Below are 22,306 nucleotides of genomic sequence, written 5' to 3'. Positions count from 1 at the left end.
GAGCACCTTAATTACCCACTAAACCATCAGGTGCCATAATTTGGTTATATGGTTACTACCCAGCATAGTAAATGGTTTCCTGATGTACAGGAAACCATCTGGCTTTTCACTCAGTGTATAGACACCCACAGGGAGAAGGAAGAGGAAAGAATGAAGGAAAGGAAGACAGAAGAGGGAGTGTAAAGTTACCCGTAGGCAGAAGAAAGAGGAAAGAATGAAGTAAAGAAAGACAGAAGAGGAAGGATGGAAGAGAGGAAAGGGCAGACACCCAAAGCAGCAGTATATCAAGTGAGTGGATGGTGAGCACCCCCACCTACCATATATATGTATTTACAGTATATATATATATATATATATATATATATATATATATATATATATATATATATATATATATATATATATATATATATACATATATATATATATATATATATATATAATATATATATATATTATATACATATATATATATATATATATATATATAATATATATATATATTATATACATATATATATATATATATATATATATATATATATATATATATATATAATATACACACACATATATATATATATATATATATATATATATATATATATATATATATATATATATATATATATATATACACATATATATATATATATATATATATATATATATATATATATATATATATATATATATATATATATATATATATATATATATATATATATATATATATATGTATATATATTTGCAGAGACTTCACTTCACCGTGAAGATATGTATGCAAACTAACCATAGGAGAAATGAAAGGAGCGACAGTGAGTACTTTCGTATATTACATCTTCAGACAGAGTATCTGAAGATGTACCGTAATATACGAAAGTACTCACTGTCGCTCCTTTCATTTCTCCTGTGGTTAGTCTGCATATATATATATATATATATATATATATATATATATATATATATATATATATATATATATATATAGGTGGTAGGTGGGGGTGCTCACCATCCACTCACTCAATGTAGTGCTGCTCTCGGGTGTCTACCCTTTCCTCTCCTCCATCCCTCTTTCCTTCCATCCTCTTCTGTCTTCCTTTTGTTCATTCTTTCTTTGTCCTTCTGCCTATGGACAACTTTACACTCCCTCTTCTGTCTTTCCTTCATTCTTTTCTCTTCCTTCTGCCTGTGGGTGACAAGCCAAATGGTTTCCTGTACACCAGGAAACCATTTACTACGCTGGGTGGTAACCATATAACAAAATTTTGGCACCTGGTGGTTTAGTGGGTAATTATTGCGCTCCAATCAGATTGAGCCGGTGAAGGTTTATATCCAGGGGGTGGTTGGGGTTGATTGCTCATGTAATGCCACTCAGGGATGAGTGAGGCTGGTCACTCTCATCTTAAATGTCGGGACCAACTGCCTAGCCCCGGACTCCTATGCTCATCATGGGGCAATGTAGGATTGGATGATAGATAGAATATATATATATATATATATATATATATATATATACAGTATATGTGTGTGTGTGTGTGTGTGTGTGTGTGTTGAACAGAGTTGGTAAAGAATAGAAGAGAGTGTGCTTAGATGGTATGATCGCATGGATCATGAAATAGGTAGATACGAGTGCTTTTTTTGAAGATGGGGAGAGGTGTGCTAGGTCGAGAGGATGATTGATGACTAAACCCAAAGCCATATCCACACCAGATGCTTGCTGGTGCTTGCAGGTGCAGGTGGAGTTTTGCATTACTGTAATCTTTACAAGTTGCCCCATTGCATATGAGCGGGTGCAGGCAAGAATTTCTTCAGATCGAGCTGCTGCTCACGTCAGCAAGCATTTGAAGTGGACATGGCTTAGGGTAAATAATGTGAGAAAAAAAGCTACTGAATGTCAGTGAAATAAATGAATTGATTAGAAAAGGAAATGGTTGGACAAAAGTATGTATGGAAAAGCTTATAACAAGGTGAAGCATCCATGTTTTAACATGATCATTTTACGGTACTCTATATCAAAAGGGGCTATACAGGAAAATTATTTAATATACAGTGATCCCTTGGTTGTCACGCATAGTTGGTACCACGTAGTGCGTGATAACAAAATTGCGCAATAACAAACGCACAGAACCAATGGGATTTATTCCAATTGGTACTGGGCACCCCACTCATAACCCAAATTTTCTCTTTTACAACAGTGTAGTCTCACTTGAGTACATACATACTGTTATGGTAAGAAACACACATAGGCCTGGTTAGGATAATCGAAAATTATGAAAAGGGCACACTAAGGAAGAAACACATACCATGTAGAAACCTGAAATGGGCTTCAGGTAAGGGGTTCTGAGGCTAGGAGATGGAGAGTTAGTGGTCACCTCCACCTGGGATTAACTCCACGAGTAAGGCCTCATCTTTGATTCCCTCAAAGCCATTGGAACCCACAAATTTTACACGTCATTGTCGACAGAATCAGCTTAGGTGTAATAAAAAAAAAAATCCACGATAATGGCAGGTGTGCAGGTTTTCATCAAACGGGGATAACGAAAACCACTACACACTGATGCATGATAACCAAGGGATTACCATAGTATCCAGGTATGTGTTCTTATCAAGTGGAAGGTTTGAATAAATTGTAAATATTAAGTGACCAAATCACTGGACATGCTCTTTTATAGTAAGAAAGGGGGAAACGGGGTCAAAATGATGATTATAGTATGATTGAGAGTTACAAGTGTCAGCATAAATTTGACTAATTGGTAAGGTGGTAACTATATAACCAAACTATGATGCCTGGTGGTTTAGTGGGTGATTAAGGCACTGAGCCTGTGTAGGTTTATATCCAATAGGTAGTTGGGGTTTTTATTGCTCACATAAGGCCATCTAGGGATGTGTGAGGCTGGTCACTCTCATCTTAAATGTCAGGACCAACTTGCCTTTCCCCAGGCCCCTATGCTCCTCAAGGGGTAACACAGGATTAGATAATGTATGTGTGTCAAGGATTTCACATATTTCTGTGCACTGAGTGGTGTAATCATTGTTATCTGGTTTGTGTGTGTGTGTGTGTGTGTGTGTTTGGATGTGGGTGTGGGTGTGGGTGTTTGTTTTTGTGAGTGGAGATACAAGACTGATAATGAGGTGATGAAATGGTTACACTTAATCAGCACGTGGTCAGTATGTGCCAAGGTTTCATGTTTCACGTCTCAGGCACATGGCAGGATGATGACAGATCATTATCTAATGAATGTTATTGAACAGTGGGATATTCTTTATCAGTGCAGATGTCTCAACTTCTAAGATAGAATGCACTTGAGGTTTTTACTTGTAAGAAGCAAATTTACAGCAGTGTCAGTTGTGAACCTTGTACAGTATATTTTCATTTTAAATCTTAATAGGTTTACTAACAAGGTGAACTTGAATTTAAAATATTTTCCTATAGAGAACATTTTTTTTTTTTAACAATGTTATTAAATATTGTAGTAAAAGCATCAAGTTCATTTAACAGGGTACATTAATGATTTGGTAGAATAACCGTACACAGTGGAGTCTCCGTACAACGCAAAATGGGTTATGTAGAGTGTCATGCTTGAATGTGACCCATATTTACATGTAAAACAAAGAGTTAGGTTCTGGAAGCCACTTATTTCTCCATAAAAATATATAATAAGATTGGTTATTATCAATAATTCTACCTTAGATGCCCGTTGCAATGTGATTACATAGAATTTTGCTGATTGGACGTGTCACTGCATCCTAACATAGCCTAACTGAAAGGTTTAACCCCCAAGGCTCCTCATAATTTTAACCACCTAGAACTCCTACTAAGCCTAACTTGAAAGGCTCCAGTACCGTCCAGGCAAAAATTGGAATAATCAACCTGTGGAAAATTGCCGCCAAGCATCACACATATTTTGCTGAAAATTATTTGTGGCATTTATTCATTGGGAAAATGCAGTGTGAAACTGTTTTCAGAAGTATCATTAGTCATCAGCAATAAAGGAAAATATACAATGAAACTATCAGCATAGAGTGGCTGTACATATCTATGGTAAATATGAATGCAGTATCCTGAATAATAAACTGGTCTGCCGGGCAGTATAATTTGTATGATAGTATAAGTCAAAGTCTTACCTAATCTCTTATGTCTGTCTATCTATCTGTCTATTGCCAGACACCTTAATCCCATAAGGGGTGGCCACAAACAAATTCCCTCCATGTCGCGCTGTCCCCCGCCATTTCATTGCCCTGTTTCCAGCTTACACCCCCCTCTCTCTCTCTTATACCTCTCCACTCCATCCCTACTTCTCATCCTTGGGCTCTCCCTCCCTCTCCCCCTCTCTACCCAACTCACATACACTCCTCTTGTCAGTCTCTCACTCTCCATCCTCACCACATGGCCAAACCACTTCAGTGTGTTTCTCCCAGCACTTCCTATCACATCCACTTCCACACCAAAATGCTCCTTCACTTCCTCATTTGTCAGTCTGTCTCTCCATGTGACTCCACGTGCTCCTTTCAAATAACTCATTTCCACTGCTCTCACTCCCGACTTATGTCACTCCAACAAGGTCCAGGCTTCACTTCCATACGTTAGAGTTGGTATCACAATACTCTTATGTAGTAGCTTTTTCACTGCAATGCTCACTTCCCTGTTTCTTATCACTGCTTTCAAGGAACCAGCAACCTTTCTTCCTAGTTGTACCCTTTCAAGCACTTCACCCTCTAAACTTCCATTCTTACTCATCACACTACCCAAGTACTTAATTGCACGCACCTTTTTAATTTTCTCCTCATCCAACCTCACTGTACATTCTCTGACTTCACTTCTCTTGAAAACCAAAACTTTACTCCTCCCTACATTCACCTTTAAATTCTGTTTCTTACACACACTCCCAAACTCATCCACCAAACCTTGCAACTCCCCTTCGCCTTCACTTAACAACACGGTATCATCTTATGTCAACACTTAGATTTCGCACACCATAAGAGCTGAATTTTCTAACTCCAAGTCTGTCAGTTTATAACAAAAATTGATCTCAAAACCCTTTTTGCATTCATTGCACTAAACGTAAAAACGTGCTGGTCCCACATCATTAACCTCTTATTTTTTATCACTGTCTTTAACAAAGAGCCAATCCGCATCGAAAACACACAGGACTTATTTTATCTGATTTCCCGGATGTTACTCTTGTACGCAGTAAGCCCCCACACCACACACCATGTCATGCAGTAGCTACACATTTTCCTCGGGAATAAATGCTTTTCTCATGTTTGTACCACTTTCAGGGTGCTTAGGCATTGTAACTATGTTTGGAACCGCATACTCAGAGTTCTGGAGTGAAGTGAGGACCGAGGGGGGGGGGGGAACATGCCTCTAGACATGATGACAACCAGCACAACAATGAGCCTGAGTCACGCAGGCATAGGACATGGGTCACATGGTATGGCTTTGTGTCACGGAACCCTACCAGTGACAGACAAAAGCACAATGTAGAGTTGCAAATAAATACAGCCATCTGGAAATTCACTACTTAAATGCATCCACTTAGTTTCTCCTAAATAATTGAGTGACATTATTGTGTTACTGGATAATAAAGGGAGAAATTAAATGCCCATGTTATTTTAAGATTGTTACTTCCCTTTGTCTTAAATCGCAATTCTATCTTTTTTCGAGATCTGAGTTAACGGATATCCCCTGTGTTTTGCTGTTCCACTTCTGCCAGTTAGGGTTATTCATGAATGAGTAAGCTATTACAAATACTGTACACTACTGTAGGTCAATGTGTATTTTTGTATGATTCAACAAATTTTATTGTTAGATGATCTGAAAATACACTTTAAACGAATAGATCCTCATGTCTGGCATTGTTTGGGGGCACTGAAAATTATTTTTAGCTTATCAGTTATCACATAACTAATTAAATTATGGCTGTGCAGACCATTTTAGATGGGTTTTCAGTATTTGCATATTTTCATCAATCATGAGTGTTTGTTCCTCAGACCCATTAGAGATGAGCGTGTCATATTCATAACACCGGCAAGAATTAGCTTGTGGGCATAAGTGTTGACAGGCTTCCACTTAGGATTAACTGAAGAGAGAACCCTGCTGCTGTTGTGATTGATCTGTTGTGGTTTGGTTTGTATCTGACTTTTAGGATGAAAGCAAAAAAGTAAAAGTATCATCTTTGAGGTTGGATGATGAAATGGAAACTGTGAGTGCATTTAAGTACTTGGGTAGTGTGATGAGTAAGGATGGAAGTTTGGAGGGTGTAGTGCTTGAAAGGGTACTACAAGGATGAAAGTTTGCTGGTTGTTTGAAAGCCTTGATGAGAAACAGGGAAGTGGGCATGGGAGTAAAAAAAAAAAAGTCACTGCATAACAGTACTGCGATTCCAATTGTAACGTATGGAAGTGAAGCCTGGATCTTGTTAGAAAGACACAAGTCAAGAATAAGAGCAATGGAAATGAGTAATTTCAGAGGAACATGTAGAGCTACATGGAGAGACAGATTAACAAATGAGGATGTGAAGGAGCTTTGTGGTGTGGATGTGGATGTGATACAAAGCATTTGGAGAAATACTGAGGTGGTTTGGCCATGTGAAGAGGATGGAGAGTGAGAGACTAATGAGGAGAGTGTATGTTAGTGACTAATGAGGAGAGTGTATGTTAGTGAGATGGAGTGGAGGAGAGGGAGGGGGAGGCCAAGGATGAGATGGAGGGATGGAGTGGAGAGGTAAATAAGAGAGGAGGGGTGAGCTGGGAGCAGGGCAGTGAAATGGCGAGGGACCAGTCGACATGGATGCAATTTGTTTGTGGCCTCCCCTCACAGGATTGAAGCATCTGACAATAGATAAGATAGATAGATAGATAGATCATCTATAACTAATTATTCACATTTACATGGGGTGGTGAGATTTAGAGCATCTATCTGTCTATCTATTGCCAGACGCCACAATCCCGTAAGGGGTGGCCATTTGACTTTGAGTTATTGGTTTTACGGGGAGGGGCAGTAACCCTCCACCAACTCACTTGTTGACACGTAGGGAGCACGTATGGATTGGTTATATGGTTACCACCCAGTGTTGCAAATGGTTTCCCAGCTCACAGGAATCCACTTGGCTTGTCACTCAATGTAAAGCCACTTGTAAAGGAAAGAATAGCAATAAGAAGGGACAGGAAAGATGGGAGATATAGGAAGAGAGGAGGGCAGGCACAGAAAAAGAATGATAAAGGCTAAGAAGTTGACATATTTATTTTGCTGGGGACATTAATCAGAGAAGGAAGACTACCTGGGTTCAGTCTCCCACTCAGCTGCCATATGAGGTTTGAGGGTGCTCGCAGCATAGTCCTGGACAGTGGTGGTTTCCATACACTTTAATGACTACAAAGGATGTAGGGGTAGTAGCTGGTCTTGATATAAATGTTGTTCTGTACAGCAGTTTTTGGAGTTTTATACTGTACCAGATGTTAATTTAATGGTCATGATAGTCAAGAGTATAGATGAATGAGCCAAAAAAAAAAAAAAAATGACTCAGGATACTTTTTTTTTTTCTTAAGAAATCCATCAGTCATCAAACTTACCATTATTTTTAGAATTCCTGTCATATATCTGTCTTGGAGCCCAACCATTGTAGTGAAAATATTGATCCATCCATCATTCAGTCCTACGTTTCCCCATGGGGAGCATAGGAGCCCTGGGCTAGGCAAGTTGGTCCTGACATTTAAGATGAGAGTGATCAGCCTCACTCTTGCCTGAGTGGCATTATGTGAGCAGTACACCCCAACCACCCCATGGATATAAACCTTCACTGGCATAGTCCGATTGGGGTGCTGTAATTACCCACTAAACCACCAGGTGCCAAAATTTGGTCACCGGTATATGATTACCACCCAGCGTAGTATATGGTTTCCTGGTGTACAGGAAACCATTTGGCTTGTCACTCAGTTTAGAGTCACCCACAGGCAGAAGGAAGAGGAAAGAATGAAGGAAAGACAGAAGAGGGAGTGTAAAGTCACCCTTAGGCAGAAGGACAAGGAGAGAATGAAGGGAAGAAAGACAGAAGAGGATGAAAGGAAAGAAGGATGGAGGAGAGGAAAGGGAAACCATGAAATTTGTGTGTTATATCTCTCATTGAAGCCTGGCATTGCAGTAAAAATATTGATAAACCCTGTGTTTGTTAGACCAGGGATCTGCCAGTGCATAACCTACTGCACAGTACAGAACTTTGTTGGTGCTGACAAGGAGCCTTTATGTGTTTCTGTGCACCCTGGGTGGAGCAGCTGCAGCATCCCAGGAGCCAAAACTCCTCATGTTTCTCTGAACCTCATTATGGGGAGAACCCAGGCGAAGCATTGTCTACCACAGCAGGGCGCCAGATCCTTACATGGTGTCATGTACTCCACTGTACCTGTGGTTGATGGGTCTGCTCTGCCAGACAGGTCAAGGTTATGTAACATTAATAACTAAAACTTATCTTGGTTGTTGAAGCTAATGTGGTCATTGCCAGTTGTCATTGGAAAGTACTGCACTGTGATGCACTGCTACTAGTGAGAGAGGTGTGATAATACAGAAGGGTAATTTGACAGTATACTAACATTCTTGTTACTGCCAGAATTTTCAGCACAGGGTATCCCATGATTACTACATTATTACCGATATTTTAAGGGTTGTCATCATAGGTTGCAACTAGTTTTCTTTCTTAATGCTGAATTCCAAATACAGTATTGTCAACATAAGTTTCCATTATTTATGTTCCTTGGTTTGCTGGTCTGTGCATATTGAGTATAAGTAAATCCTTGATTTAATAAGAATGCATTTGGTGGGTTGATGATAAGAGTGTTGCTTTTTGGTTGAGAAATAATGTGATTTGTAATACTGTTGCAGAGGATGGAGATATTGAGAGCATGGCCAGTACTGACATTTCCGTTCTCGGTGAAGGAAAGGACAAGCAGCTAGACGAAGACACTGATCTTTCCCTTGCCTCATCCCCATCTCTTCCAGATGACTTGCCTGCTATCAGGTTTGGAGTCTTAGTTTTCATTTATTACATATTTTTCAGTGTTTTTGGAGTACTTAATTGTAGTCCTGGTAGTCTGATGTATGCTACTGCAGCTGGATATAATATGTCAAAGTTCAAATCTAAGGAATGATTGGTCACATGGGCAAGTGAGTGGTCATCACCTTTGCCCTAAATGTCTGAACTAAATAGCTTAGCCTAGGATCACTATGCTTATGATGGAACAATGTAGAATTACATAATGAATGGATGAATAGTTGAAAGTTGAGCTAAACAGTGAAGGTAGTGGGCTGGTAATCCTGACAGTAAAGGGTCTTGCAAGGCTTGGAAGGGTTTACTTAATTTCTTAGATTTGTAGAAAGGTTTTTGGAGAGAGTAAAAAATATGGGTGAAATGTTTGGAAGAAAAATTTAATTTAAATTTCTCTAAAGACAGAGCACTGTTTTGGGGGGAGGTGTCTAGTGTAGGAATAGGTGTAGGTAATAGAATATAATTGTGGTAGGTGGGGACGCTCATCATCCACTCACTCGATGTAGTGCTGCTTTGGATGTCTGCCCTTTCCTCTCTTCCTTCCTCTTCTGTCTTTCTTTCCTTCATTCTTTCCTCATACTTCTGCCCATGGGTGACTTTACACTCCCTCTTCTGTCTTTCTTTCCTTCATTCTTTCCCCTTCCTTCTGCCTCTGGGTTACTCTACGTTGAGTGACAAGCCAAATAGTTTCCTGTACACCAGGAAACCATTTACTATTGTGGGTGGTAAGCATATAACCAAATTATGGCTCCTGTTGGTTTAGTAAGTAATTAAGGTGTTCTGGTTGGATTGAGCCTGTGTAGGTTTATATCTAAGGAGTGGTTGGGGTTTATTGCTCACGTAATAGCACTTGATGATGCGTGAGGCTGACCATTCTCAACTCAAATGTCAGGAACAACTTGCTTAGCCCTAGGCTTCTACGTGCCTCATGGGGCAACATAGGGTTGGCTGATGGCTGGATGAATGAATAGAATAAGTATATATATATATATATATATATATATATATATATATATATATATAAGCAAGGGGCAGATGAGAAATTACAGTATTAAATTCCTAACAAATGAGAATAGATGAGCACAGGTCTGTGGTTAATGTAGCTTAGTTTAGCTCCAAGATGTTCCAGAAAAAAGGAATGCCGTGGTAAAGTTAAGAGGTTGTGGAAAGGTTGATGAATAGGAATGCATTAGGGAATGAGGAGGTTTAAGAAGTGTGCAGACTTGTTGACCTACGTATGTGTATGATTACCTGTTCCCCCAGGCCTGATATTCAGTACAAACACATCCCGGACAAGGACCTCAATACCCGCCTTAATGTGGTGATGGCACTCACTGTAGCCTGTGTGCTTGGACTTGGCATTGGACATTTCCTTGGTAAGTTGTCCATACCTGGTTGCATTGAGAGTATGATGTTTTTAGCAGTAGAGTTATCCAGCAAGTCATGCAGCACTGGATTACATGTTTTCATATCATATAAAATGTGTGCATACAAGAACTAGTAATAAGTAGTTTCTTTTTCTGAACTGTTTTCCCATTGATTTTGTTTTTGTTTCATTTAGCTGTTTAAATTGCTGCAAGATAATGAACAAAAATATTGCTGACAAAGCAAGAATGCAGGAAAATAAGACTGATCATTAAACATCTGAGGTATTCTTTATTTTTAATAGTTTTTTATTATTAAATTATTGTTATTACTATTATTATTATTATTATTATTGGTCAATAGAAGAATGTGTTGAGTGATTAAGTAGTTCATTCATACTGAAACCTTGTGAGCCATTTGTCTGTTGGAGCTGAAACTGTAATAATTTTCAGGACTAGTGGATGTATCTGGGGATGGAGATGCAAAAGGTTTGGCCTATGTTAGCCAAAAAGTATTATTGTGCTACTATTTACTAACACCTTTCAGAGCAACATTATTGTTGTACAGCAGTTTCTTTTTCCCCTCCCTACAGTTCATGTTCAAGGTTGTGTTTTTCAAGTTTTTCAGAAGCTACATGGTGTTAACTTCCTTATTTCATGAGAAAGCTTAATTACGATGATATTTCTGGATAAAAGATAGCAGGTACAGTATTATCGTTTCTATTTTTTTTTGGCTGATGGTATATCATAGTAAGGTAGCATTGCATTGCCAGACCAGGTTTAATAATTAAAAGTAATGTATGTATTCACAAGACACACCTGGTGTTAAGGTGGTATTTGAAAGTCTTCCATTTATTGACTAGCATCATTGAATCAGTTTATGAATCCATCTCCGTTTTTTTATTAAAGTGGAACAGATGTTAAAGGTTGTGTTGTCTTTTCTCGGAAATATCTTCTTAGTTTTGTTTGCTTTTATTTATTCCTGCATTTAATTCATTTATTTATGTTTTTAGTACATTGTCAAAGTTTTCTCCTAATAATTTATTGGATTTTTAGAGTAGCAAGCATGCATATTATGTATCTTTGAAAAAATCTAGTAAGGAAACTGGATATGGTACAGTAATGATTGAAGTGAAAAGTTTTAAGTGCCTCGTCCTTGACTTGATTATTTAATTAACCCGCCCCGTCCCGACTGATTTTCCTCCACTGATTCCCCCCAATCCCCACCAATTTTGGAAAAAAAAAATTTTTGGCTCAAACCTCCACTTATGGTGAGAAACATCGAAAATTATAGAGAAATCGCTCACCTGACGTTTAAAATGCTCGATACAGGTAGCAGTACCCCTTATCTTACTGGGTTTTTTATCAGACTGGCTCCAAGGAAATCGAGTTCTGTGAGAGGGTAACTATTCCACACCTCATAAACGGTATTTATTTCTTTGGTGCGAATTTATATGTAGTACAAGAGTATATTGGTTTTCACACAGTAATATAGGCAATATAAGCATTGTTTTACTCACCAAACACATCAACATACCTGACCTTTTTTGGCGACATTACGTGATCATCATTTCTGACTGTTTCTTCCTCTAATGGTACGTAAACTTTGTCCTCCACATTGTCATCGTTTGGGGAATCACTCTGGCCCTGAATTTCGTACCGTGGCACGACATGTCTTTATTGGCCAGATCACTGGTAACAGCTGAATTGCCGAGACAATGGCGTGCAGGGGGGGGGGTCATGCAGGGTAAAGCATTGTCCCTGCCTGGCATCTTGTAGAGGAAGGTGTCCCGTGTATACGTACCAAAATTCATGCGCGAAAATTGAAAATTGTGCAAATTAGGGACCTTGCAATTGATGCGCGTTTATATAAATCAACAGGACTGACACTGACAAAACATGTGGACGTATATATACGTCAGTGGGATGTGGCGGGTTAAGCTGTTCTTGGACTGGAAACCCTTGCCCATGATAGATAAACCAGTAATATTAGCAGGTGGTTAATAGACTGAATTTCATCACCATTGTACAAGTTTTTCATGCTTGAATGACAACTGTGGCATACTTTCTGGTAGCTGACCAAACTGCATAAACTTTAGTAACTTCCTAGCCTAACCATAAGTTTTAAGATCTCTGTGTGTTGTTAGTTTTCATGGGGTAGCCTTATGTTTTTCTTTCATTAATGTCTGGATCATGCATCATCCACTATCCTTGCATTCCCACCACCACAGGTAGAAATGAAGCCTTGATAGGGCAAGGGTTTCCCTCATGTAAGTAAAATTTTTTCGCAGTATCCTTATCCTCCATCCAGGTTAAACTGGTTTGCCAGCTGCTCCTGAGGTAGCTTTCATTACTTTTCCTTATCTTGTTTTGTACTTATATCCACTAAAGTATTTTATAGATTTTGAATGCTTAAAGAAGGTTCAAGTGTATTTGTAAAAATTTTAGTGTCAGATTTTTTTTTTTTATAGAGGTAAATGGCTTGTCTCAGACTATATGCTCTTTATTTTTTCATAACATATACCATGCTGAGAACATAATGACACCCAAAAGGACACACAATCCATGGTTTGTATCATTGATTTCCTCATCATCATCATCATCATCATCATCATCATCATCATCATCATCATTATTTTCCCAGCTCATTATTCCACTTCAGTATAGTGTGAAATAGAGTATAGAAACACGGAAACTCTAAGAGCAGGAGAATTGTCAACACCATGTGCAGTGAAATAGTGTGCACACACACACACACACACACACACACACACACACACACACACACACACACACACACACACACACACACACACACGAGTAATTTGTTTGTATTTATGTAGACTATATGGTCTAATTTGAGAGTACAAGTTCAGTAGTTCCTACTGGTTAGTAGCCCATCATTATAGCCTACTAAGTTATGTGATAGGTAAGCCAAAATGTTGTGCCTGTATGGACTGTGACTGCCCTATACACTCAAACATAACAACACAGTAGTACAGTACTGCCTTAATGGATCTACATGGCTGTAAGGGGCTTATGTGCAAGTGGTATGTTGACATAAGTTTATGTCAAAATTATTCAGGAAATCAGTCCTTGCTTTAGTGCTGTTTGAATGCTTCTATTTATCACCTTTAAATAAAAGCTAGTTAGAATGTAAGTCATGATCATCGTACTTTCCCTCATTTATATGGGGCAAGTTGATCAGAGCATGGCTCTGCAGTCATATTTGGTTTTCATTTTATTTTAATTAATTGATGTAGAGATGTTTATGTCATTGGTAGTGTTTTTGTTGGAAAGCGAAGTTTTTTTTTTAATCTTCTATCAAGTTTTAGTGCTTGCACATTATATCCTCATAAATTCTTTTCAAGCTTGTATAGTAAGTTTTAGAAATATTTAGCCCAGGTATCATGTTAAAGGTATGATATGGACATGCATGTATCATGCATTTGATATTTCTTTTACTTGTACAGTCCTTTTTAATATATTTACTGATCAGTTTATAGTGCCAGAAATATACTATAGACTGACATTGTATTTATCACATCTTGACATCGTTCCGAAAGCACATGTGGTTGACATTTACAGTATGTACATTTAATCAGCTTCTTAAAACAATACAACTCTACTGTAAGATGCACATTTTCTGAATGTGTCTTTTCCTGCATGTGGATTTTATGCATGTTTAGTCCTGAGTTTCTATCAGTATGCTGTTAAACTTCAGATTGACATACGAATGTTGTAATAATATCACTAGATAGCTGTATTTGCAGTACTTAGATATAATTTTACATTTATTTTGTTGTAGATAACAACTTATAATGAGAGGACAGATAGCTATGCATCCTAGGTAAGCCTGGAATCCCATGACATGTTTCTTTTCCATTGAAAAACTGTTCCCTTACTTTATTGATTTCATCCATCCATCCATCTTCCAATCCTACGTTGCCCCATGAGGAGCGTAGGAGCCCGGGGCTTGGCAGTTGGTCCTGACATTTAAGATGAGAGTGACCAGCCTCACTCATCCCTGAGTGGCATTACGTGAGCAATAAACCCCAACCATCCCTTGGATATTAACCTTCACCGGCTCAATCCGATTGGAGCACAATAATTACCCACTAAACCACCAGGAGCCAAAATTTGGTTATATGGTTACCACCCAGTGTAGTAAATGGTTTCCTGGTGTACAGGAAACAGTAACACTCACTCAGTTTGGCTAGTGATATATTTTTTTTATTATGGTTAGCCCTGGGCTCCTATGCCTCTCATGGGGCAACACTGGATTAGGTGATGGATGGTATATTTTAAAGTAAAAATTTTTATTTTGTATGTAACTGTTAGTTAAAAATAGTATATATAGAGAAATATTTCCCGTGACTTAATGTTTGTTTGCCATAATCTTGCAGGCTGGCAACATTCATTACAGCATCCACTGACATATGAAATATTCGGGCCATAAATCACCTTTTAGTGCCACACTGATTACAGTTTTGACCAACTTGACCAGTATATATATAGATCAATAGATATAGATATAGTCCTGTCAGTAGCTGGGTATGGATGTGATTCAATATACTACATAGCCTGTGGCAAATAAAACAAGACATCCCAAGTGAACAAGGAATTGCAGTTGCACTGAGAGGTTGCTGCAGTAGATGTGCTTCATCAGATATAGACTAATGTCAGCTTGTAAATGAGTTAGGGGGAAAAAATGCATGGTATTGAGCTTATAAATGTACAAATTTTAGATTATATTTGAACTGTTTATGAAATCAGTAATGACCTTGCACTAGACTTGTGTTTTTTAGACTAAAACTATATCACATGTTTATTTTTTATGGTAGTTTAGACCATTTCCATTCGTAAATGGCGAGCGGTAAATGTTTAAAGATAATTTATAATGCAGTCTCCACCCCTTAATTATTATTATTATTATTTTTTTTTTTTTAATGAAAAGAATATAATGTAAGATGTGTTTCAGGTTGGTCCAGCCGCACAATGTGGCAAGAGAATCTCAACTCTGCCCAGGTACGTAGGCTGCGAGAGCTTCAGGATGACCTGGTATCCTGCATGAGTGCTCCTGCCCCACCCCCACTTGAACCCCCACGCCAGTATATGTCAGATGCTAAGCCTGTCAGTAACAATCCAGAATCACCCTTCATCCCTGTGTTGCCCCAGGCTGTTGGAGACAGTGCATTACACATAGAGTCCTTTGTAGAATCCATAGTGGTGCCCTTAGAAGATGCAGGTGTCATCCTCAATCCTAGTAGGAGAAAATCTGATTCCTCATTTATGCATGGTACACATGACATGGCATCTGAATCAACAGACCCCACATTTGCCACCCCTGACATTTTGTACAACAAGCCAAGTATAATTCCTGTTGTGGGTACTGGGCCAAAACTTAATACTCGAAAGAGGCTTGATGATGCTCCAGAGCAGTACATTACCTCCACCAGCAACAGCAAATCTCTGGCAGAAGATGAACTAGATTTGTCTTTCATCCATTCCTCTTCCATCAAATATATGCCATCAAGTCCAGAGGAATCCCTTGGTAGTGCCTCTTTGCCCTCTAGTGACCATTCCAGTGAGACTGATGCATTGTTTGAGCGATGGCGTCGTACTGAGTCTCAGCAGCTTCCCCTGGCTTCGCCAAGCTCACCTGGTTCAACTGAGGATGCATCTATGGCAGCAATGGAGGACCTGGCTGCTGGCTTCCCTGGACCCTTAACAGTAGATGCTGTACAGGTGTGACTAACAGCTTGATAGTGGTTTTGTGTGATGTATGTAATTAATATGTAAGGCTGACCCATGCAAGCATGGAACGTTGCCTACCAACAAAATTGTATGTCCGTAATGACAGTGAGATGTAAATGAAATGCAAGGTATTAGGTATGGCACACTTAAGTATTTGTTTTTATTTCTGAACAAAACTTGTCATTAAGTAAACAAGATGTGGTCATTAAGCAGATCTGAATGTGGTTCTTGATAATTTTTTTGAGTCTTGAGATATTTTTGCTTGTGACAGTACAGTAAAGCCTCACTATCAGATTAGGCTATATTGGACTTTGCAGTTATAATTCACCTTAAACCATGTAGATTTTACATCATCCTCAGCCAGTTATAGTTGTAACAGCCAGTGCTGAAGTCATGTATTTTAGTTAGTAGAGCACAGTACAGTATTGTTAAGAACTGGAAACTTGTTTATATCAGACTATTGATATCAGCTTGAGGTGGCCCTATTTACTCCAATATAGTGAGGTTATATTGTACTGTATGTAGAAATTCCTAGTTTGTGGTGTAAAAACATAGTAGCATATACTGTAAGTTTTCATCGTCATCATTATCATGGTCATCAATGTCATCCCAGATATTTTTTCCAGGTAGGAATGGGGGGGGAAGTATAAGTTTGATGCTGGAATTATGATAGAGTTGCATCATCAAGAGGAAACTACGACTTTGATATATATATATATATATATATATATATATATATATATTAATGAGCTAAGAGTCTTTCATATCTGCAATGTGCCAACCCCAAGTTGTCAGACTTGCTGAGAGCTGTAATCCACATAGGACAAAACGCATTAGACTTGGATTGCCATTTACATGAGATATTGATTTGGGGAGTTATTGCATTACACTTGGCTTGTTATTGCAAAGTCAGATATTCTTATAGTAATATGAAGTTGTTTTGTGTAACTTTGGTTGTTGTAGACGACTGTAAGCATATTTTCTTCATTCAGTAATAGAGCATAACATGTGAGCATCCAGAGCTGTTGTGAGATTGACAAGAGTTCAGTTAATTTTAAAAAATAATGAAAAATTCTCTCACATGTTGGTGAATTGGGAGGAATGCGCGCATTGATTTCACCAAGTTACACCGAGGAAAGTTTGATGCGCTTTTCCACCTAGAGAACTGCGTGTCAGATGTAGTGTAAAACTCATAAAATAATAGTGTTGATTTTCACAGTATTTGCAGAATTGTGGCATTTAAATGTTTGTAGTGGAATACAAGTACCTGTACTTATATTTTCAGTCATGCATTTGCTCTTTTTGCTCTTTCTCCTGCCAGTCAATATTATTAAAAAAAAAAAAAAAAAAAAAAGTATTCCCCAGGTCAATTTCTCACTGCTTCTGCCTCAGCATTAAAGCAGATCTCAAGTTGTTTAGTGAATATTCTTTTATATACTAGTCAGACTACTCCATTATGCATTTTATACCGTCATATGGTGTTTTTGTACGACTGCTTATGTTAAATGTTATGGAAATAATGCATATGTTGACAAAATAAATCATAAAACTTATGCAATTCTTTAATAATTTGAACAGAATATACCTTGTAAAACTTATATAATTCTTTTTGAAGACATGTAGAGGATTTATAAATGATTTTATGTATTTGTCATGAGTTTTCTCATTTAAGGTTATTCTCATAGGAAGCTCTGGCAACTTTATGAGGTATGAAAGACTCAAGTTTTCAGCCATGAAGTAAGAAAAATTTGTGCCAGAATTAATATGCCTGCCTGAAAAGAATGGATAATGACGTTCATTGTATAAAGGACGCAGGTTCAGTTCTTCCGAACAGAATTATTTGGGACAGCTGGAGTAAACTTTGGTACAGCAGATATTCACGATACATGCCTAGCATGTTAACCTAGTCATTGGCGTGTGCGGAGTTCACGTATCAGGGCCCCTCAACCCTGTAACTTTGGTGATTCATTTTAGTCAGTTCGTGCATTGTCTAGACAACTTCATCCTGCATAAGAGGGACATTTCAAATGGGCGAGATTGAATATGTGCTTGACTCCTAAATTCCAGGTTATTTATGGTGCAGTAGTTTTTTCATTATGGGCATTTCTCAGAAAATAGCCTGTTTTCAGATGTTCGTATCTTGGAAAGTATACCAGTTAAGGAAACAAATTAAAGACCATATTACGTACCAACTCTTCTTCTTGCGAATGAAAGTATCCCCAGTTCTGTAAGTTGTCTCATTGATGAGTAACAACATGAGGAAGAGTAGTTTTTGGCACAAGAAACAGGGTTTATTGTGTGTGTGTGCATATCCGACTTTGGCTTCACTCTCATTGTGATAACTTCTCCAGTGCTTGATGAACTAGACACAGTGGCATCTAAGGCATACCGTATGGCACTGTCACTAAGTCCTTACTTAGTATACTTGGAAAGAGGCTTGGCAGGGGTGGATGAGGCAAAAGTCCGTGTGGGGCGGGAATGGAATCGGGCAAGAAGGGTTAAGAAAACATCGTCTTACACCTGGCAAAATCACAGAGACAACAAAGGTATCCTTCTCTTGTCTGGTGGAAGTCTCACTCTAGCTTTTGGTGATGACATCAAGTGGCCTGGCAAAGTCACAGAGACAACAAATGTATGCTTCTCTTGGGTGGCGGAAGTGTCACCCTAGCTTTTGGTGATGAGATCAAGTGGCGGCCACTTCACACTTTCGTGAAAACAATTGTGGTTCCTGCGTACACCTGGCGGCCTCCCGCCACCCCTTTTGAGTCGGTCCATACTGACACCTGGTAGTTAGGGGTTAATGAACCCCTTACAACCTAATGTCGTTACTGTACCTAAGTTGTATAATAATGGCCAAAGGTAGTCATTGAAGAGAAGAGGCTAACCCCAGCATTATCATCAACATCATTCGGACCTCCTTTCCCACCCTAGGGCAGGGCGATGAGTAGCAATGTCCAGACAGCCCAAGTTTGCCCAGTCCAATGGGCCACGCTTCCATTCACTCATCATTCAAGCCCCTGGAATCCTGGCTTTATCTGATACACCAAAAACTTTCACCACATTATGTAGCTTCACATAAACGTATCTGATAGAGTCAATCTGAACGCTGTCACATTTAAAAGGGGTGCCAAATTCCTGATCTTGCACTTTTCACAACAGCTCGATCCCCATTACAGTATGATAAGGTGAATGTATTCACTAGTGCTCCAGCCAGACCCCAACTTACCTACTAAAAACCCCTTTATGACACTACACTAAGCTACAGCTGTGCTTTTTAAGGGCACATTACTACCCTATAGAGGTAAAGCAAACATTAGACTGTGACATTAAAGAGATTTGAAGTAATAAATAAGTGGAGAATTAATAAGGAACCATGTATTAGGCATTCCTTTTCTGCATTCCATGTGCTCATGTCTTCATATGTTATCATAGTGTATCAGGAATTCCTGCTACTTGAATGCACATATTGTAAGGGTATGCTGTACTTAAATTAGTCAGTTATCATCACTGACAGCATATCTTTCAATTGCAGTACAAAGACCTCTCCTAACCTCCTCCATTTTACAATATCAATTGTAAGACTTCCATCCCAGTCAGGCATTTTTGCTGATTTCTTCTCGCCATATTGTGCAAATATTGTGCTCTATGCTTCTTTCTCTCACTGTATCTCAAAGTTGTCACACTGTTACCGTAATTGTTCATCCATTATCTTTTCTTTGAAAGACATAATGTGAAGATGGAAGAAGGCATGGCAGGCTAAGAAGGTGTTTGGATATGGAAAATGGGTATGCGAGAAAGCATTAATGTTGCTGATGAAACAAAGATGTGGCAGGATAAAGTACAGATTATATGGAGAAGCTTGTGACCAGGATACCCCCCCTTTTTTTTTTTTTTTTTTTTTTTTTTTTTTTCCCCTCACATGGTAGCCTGTGGAATGTCTCTTCCATTGCTGTATGTGAAGGGCATCTGTAAAGAAAAACAAAACAAAAATGTACTGATGATTTACTTGTGAGGTGGAGCCTTGATTATCAGTGATTGAATGGTCGTATGAACCATTACATTGTGTATGCTCTTTGATAGTGTTCGTACGCTTATGTTGTTTGGATCCTACCTCGCCTGGTCTGGGGGAATTAGGGTTCAGGTGATGGTGATGATGATAGCGGTAGTGGAGTGTGCTGAAGAGTAGAAATCTAAGCAAATGAGTGATTCAGTATATTGATGGTGATGTTGCTATGAAAGAGGACTTAGCAAGGTTTATAGCAGTGAGGAAGAAACTGTTAAGAGGATTAATACCTCAAATTTGACTTATGAAGATGATGCTGTGGAGCTTCCTGCTGGTGAATGGGATGTTTCCAGACTGGTTCAGAGGTTTGTGTATGTTTGTGAGGAACAGGGTCTGAAAGTACAATGCAGTTCCCATATTCCGAAATGGTTGTGAGCAGGAGGCTTTTGGAAAAGAGTATTTTGTGGAAAACTGGAAAAATTTTGTTTATTAGTCGTCATATGTATAGATATCGACTTGTCTTATGCCATGCCCCTCAGCAGTCACTGTTCCCATACCACAATTTATTATTTCATATTACAATGTTCACTGTTTATAAATAGAGAGAGAGAGAGAGAGCCTCTGTGGTACAGTGGTAAAGTGTGCATTTTATACACTGAATTGCGAGGGTTCACGCCCCTCCAGGGTAATAAACTTTGGGAGCGTTCTTCTGGCCACGTACTGCTTTTGCCAGACACAAGGAGTGCTGTGGTTGAACCAGTGTCATATACTATAAAGTATGCTTGCACCCAGTCAGCTTGCTTGGGCCGATTACACTTGGTTCACAGACTGCACACAGATCCAAAGCCACTCCAACACTACAATTACACTTACAAGCACTACATACAATCTCTACCAGACAGCCTAAGCCACTTGGTAGAGATACATTGGCTGTATTGTCTCCACTTTGGTGGGGATAGGCCGGTCCTACAGTGGACACTCAAACGGCTGATGAGATGAGATGAGATATATATATATACTATATACAGTAAATCCTCGTTTTTTGCTGCTTGGATGCTCGTGAACCGTGAAACGTGAAAGTGTGACGTTAAGAATCAATGGGAAAAATAGTGGAGTGTTCGGGTAGGACACGTACCTACCCTATCAGAAAGTGCTATAACACCAAACAGGCCTTACTCAGAATTAAATGAAGAGTGTTTGATAGTGCTAAAACAATATAACACAGTAAAAATGTGCCTGAAAAGACATTAAAACTGTTAAAAGAGCTGCAACACCAAAAATCCTTACCAGAAATTAAGTGAAGACTGGCTTGAGTGGCAAGTGAAGGTGTGTTGATAGTGGATGGGCTAGTTCCTGATGTCACTAACCAAGGAAAAGCTGCCACTTTTCACCAGATTATTTAATTTTCGACATCAAAGTCAGTTAACTAAACCCCGGTCATTTTATGTGCCCTCTTTGTCACTAAAAGGAAGGGAGAAATTATAACAACATTATTTTACTCACTGCTACAAGGAAGAGAGGATGTGATATAGTCAAATAGAATCAAAAATTGGTGGGCTGAGTCTACCGTCTCTGTATTTGGACAGTTATTATTCTTTCCTTACTTAAATATTGATAAGCTTTATTTTATATCTATTTCAGATATTTGTTCATCAAAATAAAAATAAATAGTGGTACGAGAAACATGTAACGATTCTTTGTTAAGAAATAGTAGCATGATACGGCTGAAGATCATATGTTACGATCACAAATAATAACAAACTTACGTGTATCTACTGCCCAGCTGGACCTGTTGTGTATTCATGACACGACTGAAGATCGTACGTTACGATCATAAACAATAACAAACTCACGTATGTCTACTGCCCCGCTGGACCTGCTGTATAAAGATCATGGAAAACCGTTGCATAGATACATGGACAGTGCCTAGACTGAGCATCAGTATGCATCGTCTGCTGAGAGTTGGCTGCCGGCTGGGAGCATCGAATTGTGAGACAACTCGGAAACCTTTTTCTTGCCCGAAAAATGAGTCATCGAAGTAAAATGCTCCCAAATAAGAGGATTTACTGTGTGTATAAATTATATATATATATTTATATACTGTATAAAAAAAAGGAAAAGTTTGAATGTAATGGAGA

The 22,306-nt window shown here is 38.6% G+C and overlaps 1 protein-coding gene across 2 annotated transcripts in view; it reads left to right on the top strand.

The window, feature by feature from the left end:
* The window catches only part of LOC145392960 (uncharacterized), a 133,775-nt gene that overhangs the window by 30,973 nt on the left and 80,496 nt on the right, over positions 1 to 22,306 (top strand). For both annotated transcript variants that reach the window (XM_080267256.1, XM_080267255.1), the window contains exons 5-7: positions 8,882 to 9,017; positions 10,308 to 10,420; positions 15,390 to 16,156. In XM_080267256.1, the coding sequence (XP_080123382.1) occupies positions 8,882 to 9,017; positions 10,308 to 10,420; positions 15,390 to 16,156 (1,016 nt within the window). The remainder of the gene's footprint in view (positions 1 to 8,881; positions 9,018 to 10,307; positions 10,421 to 15,389; positions 16,157 to 22,306) is intronic.

The sequence above is a fragment of the Coenobita brevimanus genome, chromosome 23, assembly GCF_032717465.1.
Source record: "Coenobita brevimanus isolate Jiangsu-jjx chromosome 23, ASM3271746v2, whole genome shotgun sequence".
Lineage (NCBI taxonomy): Eukaryota > Metazoa > Arthropoda > Malacostraca > Decapoda > Coenobitidae > Coenobita > Coenobita brevimanus.
The sequence above is the reverse complement of the archived record's forward strand: the minus strand, read 5'-3'. Positions and strand labels throughout refer to the sequence as shown.